Source organism: Amblyomma maculatum, chromosome 4, assembly GCF_055883805.1.
Source record: "Amblyomma maculatum isolate TAMU_Amacu chromosome 4, ASM5588380v1, whole genome shotgun sequence".
In the NCBI taxonomy this organism is placed as follows: Eukaryota; Metazoa; Arthropoda; class Arachnida; order Ixodida; family Ixodidae; genus Amblyomma; species Amblyomma maculatum.
Genome location: NC_139347.1, coordinates 139,082,672 through 139,100,219, shown reverse-complemented (window position 1 = coordinate 139,100,219; position 17,548 = coordinate 139,082,672). Strand labels below are relative to the sequence as shown.

The 17,548-nt window shown below is 45.8% G+C and overlaps 1 protein-coding gene across 2 annotated transcripts in view; it reads right to left on the bottom strand.

Moving 5' to 3' along the window:
* The window catches only part of LOC146193151 (transmembrane protein 53-like), an 81,324-nt gene extending 65,878 nt beyond the window's left edge, over positions 1–15,446 (bottom strand). Inside the window, exon 1 of one of the 2 annotated variants that reach the window (XM_084602587.1) lies at positions 15,205–15,446. In XM_084602587.1, the coding sequence (XP_084458713.1) occupies positions 15,205–15,285 (81 nt within the window). In that variant the 5' untranslated portion in view covers positions 15,286–15,446. The remainder of the gene's footprint in view (positions 1–15,204) is intronic. The other variant, XM_084602586.1, reaches the window with a different exon arrangement.
* Positions 15,447–17,548: the final 2,102 nt, after the last annotated feature.

Genomic DNA, 17,548 nt, shown 5'->3' with positions numbered 1-17,548 from the left:
TAACGAAAGCATCACGTATACCATTTTTTCCCGGGCTCAGAAAAAAGCCCGAGAAATGAAAATAAAACCACATGACTAGCCCATTCGCGTGCCACGATTGTAGTGCTCTTAGTCGTGGCTTAAGTGAACGAAATCAGCTGCGGCCTTGTCTCCTCGGTTCCGTTAAAGCGGCAGGCCGATATGCCTGCGATGGCTTCTTCGCCCGCATCAGACAGGCGGCCCACGTGACGGGGCAAGTAGCAGCGAGCGCGGCAAGGCCTTTGCATACCTACTCTACCATCAGCGAACGTCACGACAAGCGGATGAGCCACTGAACCTGCGCGTACAGGCTTGGGTAAAGGAGCGAGATGACTGATCCTGCCGACACTGCGTTTACGCCCACCGAGTATCGTAATTGCCCAGCGATTGCGATGCTCGATATTTGCTGTCCTAGCGTCCATCCTCTGCCTGTTAGCACGTACAGAGGTCCACGAGGCACTTTTGGACAGCCTGCCGGCATCGCATAGCGCACCCCACGCCATGACAGCACGAAGCTTGCCCGAGGTTAACAAATGCAGGCACGCGCGTGTGGTGGCCCCCGATCTGTATATACACCACCACAGGAAGCACCACTCAATCAACCGTAAAGTTTCGCTGTAAAAGATAAAAGAAAAATAGAAGCGTGTGATTAAATCTGACAGACGGAAACCACAACGAGCATATCTGCTGATTGCCGATGGATGGATTTAGTATTCAAACCAACACTTTGGCCAATAATAGTAAATAATAATGCACGTTTCAACCAGCCAGGATTCTTCAGCGTACAAGGGCGTTTCTGAGGCACGCCTTCACCGAAATGCGGCCAGTGTAGCTGAAACGAACCCGCGGACAAGATGTCACGGGAACGCCGAGAGGAAAAATTGAAGTTGGCCCCTAACGACAGACACGGCCGGTCTCGAGGGAGAGAGCGCGAGAAACGCGCTCTCCCTCGAGACCGGCCATGTGACAGACTACGGCATTCTAACGACAAAGGAACCATCCCTCCTCGAAACCGGTGCTTTATAAACCAGGGGCCGTATTACGCACCGCTCTCAAAATCGCTCTCAAGTTTGAGAGCGTGACGTCAAAATGACGAGGCTCAGACATGTGAAGTGTGACGACATCACGGCTTTAGCCAATTACAAGCAGGCTAGGGTGCATAATAGCAAAGCCCCACCCCGGAAACTTTTATTTGCACGATAAAGGGGCCGTGTGCAAACATTTTTCGTGAAAACGCAGCGAATAAAAGTATAAACGTTCTATTTACCTAAGAAACACTGTTCGAAGCTATAATACGGCAACTAAAAATAGAAGCATTTTCAGTATTACAATTAAATGTGCGCCTAGGTAACGATTTTCGCCGCGAGGGTCAGCTGACGACAGCGAGGCGTGAACATGGCGGCCTGCAAAGAAAGCTGATTTTCCCGTCTAGTTGCTGCTTTTTACGCGTAGTTTAAAATCGAGGTCCTCTGCGGATGTTGTTAGTTGCCGCGAAAATCTGACTAAAAGCAGTAAAGGCTACGAACCTGCAGTGAACAGCTTGGTGAAAGTGTTTGTCACGAAAATAGCTTGCTGAAGAGTGTCTTTCATCAGTGCTTACCAGCGATGACAAGAGCGACGAGCGGTAGCCATGTGATCTAGTGTTGTTTCTTTGGAAAATACAAGAGGAAAATGAAGGCTACACTATTACTTCTGCCGACAGATGGAAGCTGACAGTATCAGTAAAGTAGGTGTCAGCCGCTATGCAAGAGCTCGCGACTGCAGTGCGGGAAACGAGATCCGACGCACGACCCTTCACCACTGACTTGACGTGCAAGCCACAGTGACTCGCTGCTGTGCTTCGCAACCAGTTGACTTGAGGCACATTGGGCTCGGTTCTTCATATTGCGATTGATGCTACTGCTGCTCCATTCCGTTCATGTTCAGTTGCTGATGTTCTGTGTGAGGCACAGAAACCGACGTTTACGCTCCGTTTTGGTTTGTGCAAGAGAAAGGCGGCACTCTTTTGTTTTTATTGTCACCGAGGCGAGAACGAGTTTGTTCTACCAGACCTCAGATTAGAGGCGATAAAGGTAGGCCTGAGCAGGGATGTCTAGTATGTTGCATTTCGCGCAGCGGTAAGAGTGATGATGTTGGTCGCACACTGTTGCAAGGCCTCTCTGACGGTGTCATAGTCTCTGTTCGTGTTAGACGGTGTCCACTCTGTCGGCAGTTAAAGCAAGCGTATCATGCATGTGATGCCGCGAGCGAGCTCGAAATCGGCTCAATTTCTGCGATCGCACTATGACAACTAGCTTTCAAGTGCCTTTATATTCATCAAAGAGTCTTTAGTGTTTTAAAATATGTTCATTTTACACACATTACGCATTCTCTATCAATATTGTGTGAATTATGTACAAGCCTTTTCTATTAAAATATCAGTTTGAACAGAAGTTTGAATTTTTTTGGTTATTTGTTGAAAATACTTAGAAAATAAATGCCAATGACAAAAGTAGCTGTGCAAAATGTGTATATCACACATTTACGCCGTAGTCATTTATTGGATGCTTATAGTTTAGCTTCCTCTACTGTCTTCAAGCTATTTAGCATTCTTCTTGACAGTGTTGCACATTTTATTAGTGTAAAATAACCTTTATTCACACATAGCCCCAGCAATGCATTTGTTATGATTGCAGTTATTTTATTTTCACTAAGATTTTTGTCATTCAGCAGTCATTCTGGGCACTGAAGCCAAGTAAAATGCACTATTCTCCTAGCAGCTGCTACAGCAGAGAGCAAGACGTCTAATAGTCTACCATCTGCAGCTGGCTTTGTTATATCCGATATATAAGCATTTTGTATACTGCACCATGCATACAGTACCTATTTGTATAGGTAGCTTCAATATGCAATGGAATGGCTTCTTTGGGCCTAGTAATTTATTCTCGAATGTACATGTCAATGCTGTATGGTCAATGTATATCAAGGTACATGTGCTTCTCTATATTCTACCTCTTTTGCAGTAAAAACACTCAAGTGAAATGCTGCTGCAAAGAAATAACTGTTTCCACTGAATATAAGTGGCAGTAAAAAAAAAAAGATCTTTGTTGGTAGTATTTTCTGATTACAATCAGCATCATGAACATTTACTGCCTTGCTGTAATGCTGCACTTTTCAGTTTAAGCATGTTTACACCACAGTGACCACAGCCAACTGTACCAGGCTGCAAGACGGTAGCAGAGAAGGGACAGCGAGCTGGGATTGGGATGGCTTGGCGCTGGTGTAATCAGCCATGACTTCAGTGGGTAGTTGCCGTCTCACGGGTAACCAAAATATGACATCCACTTAGGCCCATCTTTTGCTAATCTCAACAGCTTTTGAGCATGCTTTAGCACTCAATTGAAGATCCATACTAAGTAGCCCACAGCCAGAATCGTAAACATTCGCAGGAATGCTTAACAACGTGTGCCAATGCTGTTTAGGCAAGCATCATTGTAAGGACAGCCTTGTAACTTGGTAGTGATGATTACCTGCATAACAGAAGCACCCCGATTTCTTAGGCAGCAAATAAATTTAAACACTATAAATATTTGTCTCATATTGCTTTTGCCATGAACAAAATTTCACTGCAACATGCATTCTTTGGCATATAGCCCATCTCAGCATATTCAGGAAATGTCTCTTGCCGAAGCCGAAATCTAAGTCAGTCTCTCCCTGCAAGGCTTGTTTAAAAAAAAAAAAAAAAAAGTCTTGTCCTCAGAAAAGACTCCCGGTCTTTGCAGAAATGAAAAGAAGCAGGCGTTTTTACGGCGCATTCACTTTCAAGCCGCGAATGTGTCGCAGGCAGGGAGCGTGACAAATGGCCCGAAACCAGTCATCGAGGAGCAAGGCGCGCTGGACAATCAATAGTCCCTTCATTCTGTGCTTTACATATAAAGGGCAGGTATACGGAACCCTTTCGACAGCTCTCGCTAGGTCATTTTGAAGACAACTGTTAAAAAACAATGCACGAGTGGGAACGAGACCTTTTGGTTGGAAAAAAAGCCTTGCAGAGAAGCCGACTTACAACAAGTGGTATTGCACACATCAATGCATATAATCAAGATCGTGCGATGGCCAACACAGGTTTTTAGATCTTAATCAGGAAAAAGACGCAGGTGTTCAGCAGACCTTCGATCACCTTTCGGTGCACAGGAGTACCGCTATCAAACATTATGGTGTCGCAGCGCTGGCAGACAAGGACAAGACTAGGGACACACACAACTGCACTGAACTTACAACTTTATTTTGGACGCTTTTGATTCGCGCATATATAATTGACAGAAGGATGAAATGAAAAGAAGCAGGCGTTTTTACGGCGCATTCACAAACGCTAGACGAACGCGCCGTGGAGGAGGCGTTGGTCCGGCGGGGCAGCCAGGGTCACGAAATGCGCGTGTTCGCTTCGCAGATCTGAGATAAAGCAGGCACAATACAAGTTTACTATGATCTTCAGAACTCTTCGGCAAACACACGCAGTCAATAACAAAATTTACTCACTATTGCGATGTTCACAACGTGCGTAGTACCCCTTGCCTAGCGACTTGTTTCCGGATCCTTGACGGCAATCATCGTTCCGCCCGATGGCTTCCGCTACCGACGCACTGCGTGATGCAAACGATCTTACATTCCCTACGTACGTTGGAAGCACGGTATAATCGTGGTTGAAAGCCTCCGGTAGCAAAAAAATGCGGTGCGCTTGCCACCGCGGTGACGACGCACTCGCCCGCAAGCCGCCGTTCATCGATGTTCGTCGGCAATGTCGCGCAGTCACTACACTTTCTGCTTGTTCCCGAGTTGAACAGAGCCGGAGCAACTTGTCCGGCAAGTCAAACGCGTGCTCGTGCTTCATTCTTCGCTGTGGATCGCCGATACAATGCCTCAAAGCAGCGCATCGCAATTTACGCGGCCGCCATTTTCACTCTCAAACGTTTGAGACTGCTTCTGTCGCTCTCAAAAAAAAACGCTCTCAATTGGCGGCCATATTTAGGTGCTCAACGTCATCATTTCTTTCGTGTTCATGACGTCTGATGACGTCCACCGGTGACGCAGAACTGACCGGTCAGAACTGACCAATAGGACACAGGCCTTTGAGAGCGATTTTGAGAGCGATCCGTTTGAGAGCGGTGCGTAATACGGCCCCAGAAAAAACCGGAAAGCGAAACACGGGTGTCGCCCTCACCGGCCGATTTCGCCACAAACTGCTTGCGCCGACACCGATCTTTTTTTTTTCTTTTGTCGCGTATCTTGCTGGCTACACAGCCATTCAGTTCAAACAAACAGCATCAACCTTAGTCGTTCTTTGTGTGAAAAGGCACGACTTTGAATCGATATGTCGGAATATTGGGCGCAAGGACATACCGTGGTGCCACCTCACGGAAGCGCCCGCATGACGAAATAAGTGGGATAACACACGTTGATCTGCTGCTGAGGGATGCTTACCTAGGCAGTTCAGTTGCGCGTTAGCACTACGTTCATTTATTTATTCAATATACATCTCGGTTTAGGACTTTATAAGCTTATTTTGAGGCATTAGACCCACTTAATGGGCAAAGAGCCCTTCACCGAATCAAAGTTATCGCAGTTGGCGAACTGCTACGACGACGCGCACCGACTGCAGCATTTCTGCTGTATGAAAAAAAAAAAAAAAAGAACCAACAATTGAAGCTACCACATAACCAATCAGATATAAGCAGTCAGGTAATGAGATTGCTGGACTGTCAGGAGCCTGACAGATGCTAGGCGCCTTCGCATAGCGCCGGCGGAAGCTGCACCTTTCCCCTGCTCCCTTGAACGTAGCAGAGCAAACAAGTTTGACTGTAGAGATGGCATGGATTAATTTTTAGCAAGTGTGAAGACGTGCGTCCCACGTAGCGAATTCTCGCGCACTGACTACCGCCATTGGCACTCTAGGTTAGAACGGATATTTGTTTCCCCCGCGCACAGTAACTTTTTTTTACGCATATTTCGATCAGCACATCACAACATGCATGCAACGCTCTATCTTTCGTTTATTCACGGCCTCTGTCATTTGCAATTACTACAGCGCTGGAGACGCTGCCCGAGACAACTCACCCGAGGCGGCAGAATCTTCTAGTTCACTTCAGTGAAACTTCTTTGTCAACGTGTTCATTTAGAACAATTTGAGACCTTCTGGCTTTCACACGACCTCTCCTTTCTTTGGGAGGATACTGCTCCATGAAGAAGCCAGCATGCCGCCAGGCCGTCAAGCGCTGATGCCGTAGTAGTGGTAATCGCAATGGCCTAGAGCTAGTTCGTGAAAAAAGAAGAAAAAAAAAAAGAACAATACGTTTGGTTTGGTTTGTGGAGTTTAACGTCCCAAAGCGACTCAGGCTATGAGAGGCGCCGTAGTGGAGGACTGCGGAAATTTCGACCACCTGAGGTTCTTTAACGTGCACTGACATCACACAGCACACGGACGCCACTCCGTTTCGCCTCCACCGAAACGCAGCCGCTGAGGCCGGGATTCGATCCCGCTTCCTTGGGCACAGTAACGCTCAATTGATTCACAAAAGGGAGATAACTGATGATTTTGCAGCTTCAGCCTTGCAACGAGAGCTGGAAAAAAAAACAGAAAAATGAACAAACAAGGCAGGAGTAGGATTACCTTTCTGGCGCGGAAAGCAAAGAAACAAACTTCCGTGACTCCCTGCACAGTTATGCTAATATGGCTCACTGAACCCGTCCTTGAGACTGCCGAACTTAATCATCATGTGGACGAAGTGAAGCAGCATTTTTAGAAATACAACTACGCCATGGTTGAACACTGCGGAGTTGCTACAGAGAATTGACTTCGGCAATGCCATAATATGAACACGTTTCTTTCCACATGCTGAGAAGGTTGTAAAAAGAAAAGTTAATTTTCCTGCTATGAGCGACAATCTTCTTCGGATACTAACTGTCATAGATGCGGTCCTATAAAATCATTTTGCTTTTGTTCATCCTGGCCTTCCCCAAGCGCAGGAAGTTCATCGCGATTGACGGCACCTGTCAAGAGCATTTGAATTCCAGTACTGCCAAAACGTAAACTACAATCGAATGAAAACAACAAGCGTGATATGATGTAGGATAAGCTGCTAAAAAAAAAAAAAAAGAAAAAATGCGCACAGCCCCCCCCACACGGAGGGACGGGAGTTAGACAAATACCAGAGATCCGGTGGTGAACATCGTAGGGGGGGGGTTGAGCTTCTCAGGAAGCAGAGAGCCTGTGACGAGCAATCTGCTGGGCGGCATCAGATCAGGCGATTATATAGTTGCGGGAAGCAAAGCGTAGTAAGGGGTCTCTAGTTGACTGGTCAAATACTCGCCGTGATGTCATGCTTTCTCTGCGTTCCATGAATTTGCACGTACCACGTGAACTGCGGCTTGTTGGAGTGCGTTAGTCATACTTGCAATTTCTCCGATAGGCCTTGTGTTACTTGGTCCTGATCGCGATCGCGTGCACTAAAAGGCCAATGAGAAACACCGTGCGGGCTAAGAAATGGGCGCAGCAGAGAAATTACGTAAACCGGTGTGAAGTGTGCGCCACGCCAATACCAAATAAACAACAGAGAAAACTTTATTGTCGGGAGTAGTCTTAGTGGAAGAGCCAAGTGGCCGTTAGCTGGTGGCGTGCGGCGACTTCTTCAGCGCGGTTTATGACGCCCAATCGTATTTTGGGGCTCGCGCAGCACTTCCTCCCAGGATTCAAGTAAGGAGGCGGGTCCTCTGAGCAATCCGCGCATGATGGGCTATGCTGTCCGGAAATATGTGTGCGTAAACCGTAGGGTTGGGGATGGCGTTCCTTTGTAGTTTCCTCCAAACAATTTCTTGTTGTCTTGTTAGTGATTTGTGTGGTGATGGGTATACTCTCCTAGAGAGTTTGAAGTGTTGCGTGAGGTCGCTGTATGTGAGCAATCCTTCCCTTTCAAGCTCCTCGACATTAGGTCTCACCGCTCGGCCGACAAAACCTCGAGCGCGTTGATGAGCAGCCTCGATTCCGTGAGTGGGCGGGTATCCATACAGGTTCTATCTCTTTATCTAGTCTGATATCCGCGAGGATGTTTCTGTCAGTGTTTGGCATTCTTCCACGCGAGAATTTACGTATGGCAGTTTTTGAATCGCTGACAATTATTTCCGCACCTGTTGTAACGATGGCTAAAGCGATTGCGGCTTCTTCCGCCTGGTCCGAGTAGCGGACTTTGACCGAAGATGCGCATTTACTGACGTTACTGGACTTCTTAATTACACAGATGGCAAAGGCACCTTCAGCCAGTAGTCCGAGGCGTCTGTGTACAACACCACATCGTGATTTAGGTATTTTCTGTTTAGGGACCTAATTCTAGCTTTCCTCCTGCCTTCATTGAAGGTTATTTTTTCTTTCCTTTTGAAGGCACGATATCGTCGTTCGGAATGTTTATAGGCCCTTCGCACATTTCTTCTCGAGTAGCAAAACAACAGAGAAATATTTGCTACTCGAGAAGAAATGTGCGAAGGGCCTATAAACATTCCAAACGACAATTTCATGTCTCCGAAAGAAAAAAAAAAACTGTGCTCATGCTAATCTCTATTAATTTCGTTTTTTTTTTTTCTCGTTCGCATTTTATATGGAGCTGATACCAGCTTTTGCGAACATGTGGTATCGAACGAGCTCTGCCATGAGTGCCTTAGTTGGGTGAGAAGAGCGTGCCACAAGCAAAGCTGAACATTTTCGGAGAGTCTCAACGGAGACTCGGTTATCAGCACGCTGGCATTGGTTGACGAAAGAAGAGGAAAAGTTCGTGAGAATTACAATCCGTCGTGTCTTCTCTTTCTGCAAAGAGATGGATGGATGGACTAAACTTTAATGTCCAACAGATAAGGTGATCTACCCACCCCCCGACACGCAGGTCAAGGGGCGGGTGCCGCCGCCTCAAAGGCAGGCCGGGAGGTCTTGGGTCCCAGCAGCCTCTTCAGCCAGTTGGACGAGTAGGAGCTGGAGCTCAGGGTCCGAGCTGCGCAGCAGGGTCTCCCAGGTGTCTCTACAGCCTATATTGTTCGTCCTCCTGGGAGAATACGGGCATTCCCATATTATGTGGTCGAGGGTCCCTCTCGCCCCACAAAGATTGCACTTGTCACTCCTAGCCTCAGGGAACATGTGGTTCGCCATAACCGGGTGCGGATAAGTATAAGTTTGCAGTCGCCTCCACGCCACTGCTTGTCTGCTGTTTAATTTCGGATCTGGTGGGGGTACCAGTCTACTATCCAATCTGTAGTGCTGCGTGATCTCCCCATAAATAAATAACTATGCCAGCAAAAGTATGTGTGCAAACATTATTTGTTGCCCTCTCTGAGGAGGGCAACCTGGCTAGAAAAAATGACGGTGGCTGCCTTTTCATTTTCCGTGCCGGCCATTTATTATTCATATTTAACCAGCCAAAGGACGAGACACAGGAAAGAGGACAGGACAAAGCTGGACTAGCAACTGAATGTTTATTGAACGGAAGAATACAACGAAGACTCCTTCCGAAAACTCTTACCAACTTGCCCAGTCGTCAACCTTGTTGAATTTATTGTTCACAGGCGGAAAAGTACTGGCGTTCTGACAATTAGGCTGTTGGATTATTCCGATTTCCAATAGCCGATAAAATGACGACTACAGATGCTGGAGTGCGGCTTCAGCTCCGAGTCTCCCGTGCAGTCACTCCAGAAAAACAGAAGGCACGAAGCTTTCGGTTGCAACCAGATTTTAAAAAAGTTCCGCACTTTCCACGACCACACAGTAACCAATTCAGCAGATACGGATCTCTGTCTTTGAACGAACCGATCACCCGCCGCTCATGCTTGTGTGGAAACCGGAAGAAATGAATCGGCTCAGAAGCGTCCGACGAATCTCCGCAGCTGCCAACGTAGCTAACAATGTGACACGTTTGCCCAGGCTTCGTTTCGAGGTATTCACGCACAACGTCACCTAAAAATGTTAGCCCCCCTGGTTACGCCCCTAGGTAACATATGCAGTCAAAATTGGTTAGCTAGCTTTCCATCACAGAGATGAGGAAGAAAGAGCAAAAATACAAAAGTCGCAGACCACTTCGACCTTCAATACCCGCTTGGTGTCACAAGGGGGTCCTTGACCGTCGCCCCGACGAACGCGGATCCAGTTCGCTTGCATCAATGTTTGCATCTGCTCACAAGAAGCACTCGACAAAAGAAGCGGCGCTCTTCAGGAAGGAACGGGACGCTGGAAACGCGATTGTGCAAAACACTCTGCGGTACAGCTACTCGGGCGATATCAGGTCACGTATCATCGACATGAGGCCACATGCAAAATGCGCGCAGCGCTTGCCGCCTGTTGTCTCAGGCTGTCTCAGCAGCGCTGTTTAGACAGACTCCGACCATAGCAATCAGTCCTTCCTTTATCGTGTAAGATAAATGCTCGCCCTTTATCCAGCGTTATCGCCGCGTTTAAGACACGCCGTAGACTTGGCGAGTACAGCATGACATATATTATCAGAAAACAGCCCAACACTGCAAACCAGCTGAAGAGAAAATCGACAACAGTGACATTCGGCAGAACAGTGACTAAAAAAATTGATCAGGAGCTTCGACAGTGGGCAGTCCCCATTGATTCTTCATGTTTCGTTTTCCCATCGTTTCCTTAGCTGAATGTGCAAACAGGGCGCGCATGGGCTTGATGGTATGGAATACCCTCGAAAGAGCCCACTTCGAGCAAAACCCGCAGCGGTGGCTATGTGGTTAGGGCGCTCGACTTTTGTGACCGAGGATGTGGGATCGAATCTCGGATGCTTCTCGATGGAGCCGTGCGTTTTGCGATGTAAATGCCCAGGTGGTCAAAATTGTGTTATTTGTATAGAATTGTACTATTTATTTCTATTCAAGTGTTTATACATCTTCGCTTATACATTTTCGTTTACATTGTTCTCACTTCGAACTGCTTAGAGGTGAATTAATTATTGTATATAAAACTTAAATGGACAGGTTCACAGCGATGCACGAACGAGTGATCGACTTTTGATCATCAGGCCCATAAACAGAGGCCAATCAATTAGTTGGAACACGGTTGGTGCAGAGTCAAAAGCGATGTTTTGCGACCGGCTGTAAGGCCAAATACAGCTCGACCCCCCCTCTCGTGCTTTACGTTAACACGTTCTAGAACTGAAACGTTTGTCGGAAATGCGAAGAGTGGAGACTGAGGGGGACGTTCAAGGGCTCATTTCTGGTGTTCGCATAAAATCGGCACAGGGTGTACATCTAATGGGTACGAAGCCGACGGCCACGAAGAAAAACGGCATGCTCTGCACACTGACAGCCGTCTCGGAAGCGGTCCTATGGGTTAGACGCCCAGCTTCGGTTTCATGAACCCGAGTAGGACCGAGAAAAAATTATTTAGCCGTTCAAAAACAACAGCTGTGTAAGTGAAAATGCGTTGACGATCGAAGAATCCCGAGCCAACGAAAGCGTACCGCACGCAAAAGGAAGAGAAGGACCAAGAAACATGGGAACTGCTCAAAGTTTCGCACATGTCACCCCGCACAGTTCCCCTTCAGCACCGCGAGTCGCCCTTCAATGAATTATATAGCCTGAATGTCGGCGGCTGGATCAAGACCTGTCGCTACCTTTAAAAAATAGAGGAGCCTTAGAATATTCCGCTCTGTGGCGCCCCCTGGCGAAAGCGCGGAGATCCCTCTACTAATGAGAAAACCACCTAAAATCGAATGCAAGGAGTCGTCACAGCCGTGACACGCTTCTGCGAGGCGCGACACTGAGATGCAAAGTAGCATGCAGGTGCTATTTTTACAGGTGCCACCGACATACCAACAGTCGCTTGCACCGGACGGCAGCATAATATGCGCATGCGCAATAGCACCTGGCGGTTTGTTTCAAACCAGCTAGGAGAGGCGCGCATACGCACAGCGGCCGTGTTACCGAAGGTTTTCACATGGCTCCAGCACGAACCAGCAGGTCGTGCAACATAGTTTTTACTGACGGAGGAAACTACGACGAGGAGTCGTGAAACATGATCGATAGCCGTCAATATCCGAAAATCAGTGCGATTAGCGTACACCATCCACGAGGACCGGCATGGTTATAGATTGAAAAGTGATTTCATTCTATCCGTAATTGTCACAACGCATAAGGCGTTTATCATATTTTATTTTTTTTTTTATTCCCGATACCAAGCGCCAATAGGCTCAATCTATACAATCGAACTCACCGCCGCGCACCTCAACCCCGACAGTACTGCGAATATGACGCTCGGAAATGTTTGCACAGCGAAGGTCTCTCAATCGGCACAACGGCTGTAAACGAACGAAGCCAATGAAGATGTGCAGACGACGGAACCAAGACATTCCGAAGAATTTAAGTTTCCTGCAGCATTCAATATTCAGAGAACAACGATTAGAGTGGACTGCACCTGAGCGGTTTCGACTCATCGGGCAGCTTGTGCTTTAAAGTCTGCGCCAGGAAGATTATCACTCGCCTATTAAGATCAGAAACCTTCGCGGTCGAACATTTTCGAGCCCTTTTGCCATTACATCGCCGATTTTTAACTGGGCGAAAGAAGGCCCCGAAGAAGCGCCAGCAGCAGCCACGTAATCATGACGTCATCGCCGAGAAAAAATGCACAACTCTGCAACGTAATCATGCTGAAAAATTTGAGAAGATGAAGCTTTTCGGATTCACCATTTTATTCAAACATATATTAGAGAGCTTATGGTTTATAGCATAGTTTATAGAAAGGATCTATAAATGTTGGTTTGTAGGGTTTAACGTCCCACGGCAGCTCTAGCTAAAAGGGACAACTGAAGTAGTGCAAGGCTCAGTAAATTTCGACCGCCTGGGCTTTTTTTTTTCTTTTTTTTACGCACTGACATCGCGCAGCCCACTGACGTCTTGCTCGTCACCTCTATCGAAAAGCGGCCGCTTCCTTAACGTTGAACCACCGCGGCGGGCTAATTAGGGTGCTTAAAGTTGAAAATAACATCCAACAATATGCGCCCCTTCGCGGCTATATCAAGGGTTTCTCCAAAACTGCATTTATAGCAGGTTCTAGACGTTAAGGGGAAGGGTAGAGGAGAAAGAGTATGCAGAATAAAAAGAAAAATCGTTAATATTTAATAGACCGTACCTCCAAAGATAACAAGAATGTGCGCAAGACAAGAACTTGACACTTTAAGCATGCTTTCTTCAGCGTGGAAATTCCAAGTACTCAACATATGAGTCGGAACATATATCATCAAAATCGTAACCATAGGCGAAGTTTGTCCTTGGACATGAATCCATTTTAGCCTTTATTGTGTGCCTTCTTAGCTAATCAATATATTGCAATACATTACATGTTTGCCATTTGAGTAAAATATGTCCATTCTGAGTCGCGCTCTGCACATTTGATATATGAAAACGAGTGCTCAGCCCTTCTCTCCCATCAAAGAGGATGCCAAATTGCTTATGTCTCCATATCCCATTCTTAGCATAAATTTTGCATGCACCTCAAGAGGGCTTTCCTTATCACGTTGCAGCTATACTTTCATGACATCTATGGTGTACTGAAAGAAACAATGCACCCTTATTATGTTGCCTGTCAGCAACCCTGAGCAGTCGAAGTAATCAAACAGCAATGCACACCTGGCTACACCTTTTCTGCTGTGGAAGGACATAGATAAAAATACTCCCCAGAGCTGTGCATTGTGAAATGTGATAAAACCAGTTCTTCCCTCTCCTGTATGAGACCACATGATATTATTCATGTCCCTCCAAGCAGCCTACTTCTGATGACAGATTACCGTAGCCAGCTAGTGCTTCAAAGTGAAACTGAAAAGTTTCTTATGTGGTATGGCGTACTTTTGATCAAGTGCGCACTCATTCAGTTCCCACAGTGGCTCAATGTATGCCATGGACTAACACGAGGTGTTTGCTTATCACTGCTATCTTCCTAATGACTGTACATGCAGGCCTCTTGGAACAATGACAGCCATGAATGCAAGGCTAACGCATAAATGGAGCCTAGCAACAGTAACTGGTGACCTTGAAAGACTTTCCGGCTCACGCTGCTTACCCACTAAAAGAATAGATGAATCACTACGAAGAGGCTCCTGGATTGGTAAGAACAGATGCTGTATAATATCATGAATTTTGGCTTATTGGATATTTACTTGTTTGTGTACATGAGTACTTGTTATTTGGCTGTTTGTGACACGTATCCCAAACCTATAAATAACTTACTCGTTGAATAAAAGTGAGTCTGCGTTTGGCCATGGTCACGTTCAATTGAGTCTCAGCTCCCTTAGTTACGGCCGCCACAGCCGATGCAGTGATGCAACTACAACTCTGACCTGAAAGGAATGTGTGGCTCAACAAGTACACATAAACATAGTTCCATGGTATCTTGTATCACTTATTCGAAATGCTTTATCAATGGAAGCAAATTAACCATTTCTTCTTTATTCAAGTGCTCTTAAACAAAGCAAGAACATCACGTTCCCAATAACGGCTTTCTACTCAATAGCAGTAGCTAATATTAAACATTTCCAACCGGAAAAAACAATTTTGCAGTCCGGTTGACATTTATCTGAACTTCCCTAACTTGGCAGCTAGCATGTTTCATAAACAATGCGAAACGAAAGTGTCAAAATAAAACAGTAGTGACGGTAATAAATGGCTCAATTCCCTTGCTCATAGGATCTCGTTGTCAGTTCGAAAAATGCACCGGCAGCGAATGCCCATACCTCATCGCAGCGTCAGGCAGTTACGCGAGCTACCGCAGTCAGCACTCATCGCGTTACGCTTCCTTTCGGGCACAATGCGCATTCCACGTGTGACGTGATTCGCGCTCAGGTGATGTGTTCTCGCAATCACCGACCGCATAGCGTGCATAGCTACAGCTCAGTGTAACTGTGGCCACGCACAGTGGCAGTGGCCGAATGAGGAAGCTGAGACTTCGCTCTGACAGGCCCGGCGGCTGAGGGACGCCGCCGTGTCTAGCCCAGCGCGACGGAAAAAAGCGAGCGCACATGACGCTAGACAGGCTAAGCGTGCAATTAGCTCTTTCAACCGAGTGCACATGTGGCACTAAAAAGCCGGCGATCAGCTGCTGGGACGGAGGCACACAATGGGCACACGTTGCCTCGGGGGCCTGGGCGCCGGCTTCAAAAAGTGCCGGCGTCTCACCTTGCAAACCGAGCCGAGGCTCTTCTGCTTCCTGGGTCGGCCGATGAGCCGCACCACCAAGCGGAATCCTCGCAGGGCCATGCCGCACCGATTGTCAGCTGCTGTCGCTCACAGCCGCCCGAATCCGCCGCCGCCGATGAACACGCCTAACGACAGCGTCGATCACAGCCAGCTCTACTACTGACGTCCTTTACACAACCATGCTAGCCACGCGACAGCAGCAGCAGAAGCGCGACTGATTTATTTCATTTTTATTTATTAGTACCTCAAGGGTCCACGAGAGGCATTACATGTGGAGTTTGTGGCTTCATAGGTGGCGCCAGTAACGCTATAAGCACAAAAGCATTATTAATAGTTATTCTTCAATCATTTGTTACAAAGCAAGCAATTTTTTCATCATAAAAAAGTGTATATTTTTATTGTTTTTTTTATATTTTAGCGAAAGGAGAAAGCACCCTACCCATTCCCACGCGCTGCCATCTTAAGAAGGACCACAGTTTCTTTTCTGGAGGAGGTTGCAGACGTCGTGACTGACTGACTGACTGACTGACTGACTGACTGACTGACTGACTGACTGACTGACTGACTGACTGACTGATTGATTGATTGATTGATTGATTGATTGATTGATTGATTGATTGATTGATTGATTGATTGATTGACTGATTGATTGATTGAAAGTGCTTTCCAAAAATCTGTCTGGGTAATATCTCGAACATATGACAATAATGAAAAAATGCATTACTTAGTGTATTACAATTTCTGGCTGATAAAACAAGACAACTCTGTGAAAGGTGCGGTGATGAACTAACAGTAAACCACTTTTTCATTTATGATGTACAAAACTGTAGCAACTGCTTTACAAAAAGCTGCCTGGGTAGTATCTGGAACATATGATAATAATGCCATGAAATTGTTATATAAATTCCACATGCATTACTTAGTGTATTACAATTTCTGGCTGATAAAACAAGACAAACCACTCTGTGAAAGGTGCAGTGACGAACTAAAAGTAAACCACTTTTTCAATGTTTCAAACCAAATATGTGCAACATTACTATAGCCACTTGATTGTCGAACCTTGCGGTTGGCGCATGATAGCCGCAGTTGCTTATGCGCCATAAAACTTCATATAACTAACTAACTAACTAACTAACTAACTAACTAACTAACTAACTAACTAACTAACTAACTAACTAACTAACTAACTAACTAACTAACTAACTAACTAACTAACTAACCAACTAACTAACTAACTAACTTTTTCATTTCATGTGTGATGTACAGAACAGGAAGCACTAAGAACAATATTTTAATGTATTTTACAAAGAATGCATCCCATTACACCCCACGCTGCTTTTAGGTAAATGAGTACTTCTTGACTCCTCACAAATCTTTAGGTTCCTCAAAGAATTTAGCATTTTACATGAACTATTAGTATCAAACTATATAACCTATAGTACCAACCTTTTTAACTGTGTGTATGGTCCAAATTGTAGTCTTAGTTTCTTTTGCGGCATAAAACTCAAGATAACTAACTTATTGTATTAGTACCGGTGCGGACAAAAGTAAACGGAGCACGCTATTTCCTTCTAAAATTTTTCACACTTTGAATAATTAAAACTGGCAGAATGGTATATATGCGAACCGGTAGTAGACGGCAGTGCCCTTTCACTAGGGCAACTATTGTTTTCTCATCTCCTGTGCGGAAGGCGTGATTATAATTTGAACGGAAAAGCGTTCTCCGCGTTTACTTATGTCCGCACCTGTACGTTATACATATATATCGTCACCGTAAATATCAACAAATAACTTTATTCGCTTCATAAACGTATACCTAACAGTGAAAGCAAACTTGGTCTAATGCTATATATAAAGTTCATTAAATATTAACAACAAATACTGATATATGTTGCATTGAAAACATTAGTTTAACGTTCAAACTAAGCACTGTTCTAATATTATTACAAACTATTATTTTTTAACCATGAATATAAAACATTATATATAGGTGTGTGTGTGTGTGTGTGTGTGTGTGTGTGTGTGTGTGTGTGTGTGTGTGTGTGTGTGTGTGTGTGTGTGTGTGTGTGTGTGTGTGTGTGTGTGTGTGTGTGTGTGTGTGTGTGTGTGTGTGTGTGTGTGTGTGTGTGTGTGTGTGTGAGTGTGTGTGTGTGTGTGTGTGTGTGTGTGTGTGTGTGTGTGTGTGTGTGTGTGTGTGTGTGTGTGTGTGTGTGTGTGTGTGTGTGTGTGTGTGTGTGTGTGTGTGTGTGTGTGTGTGTGTGTGTGTGTGTACATTATGCATTATATCCAAGAACATCTGGCACTGATCATGCAGCTAAAATAT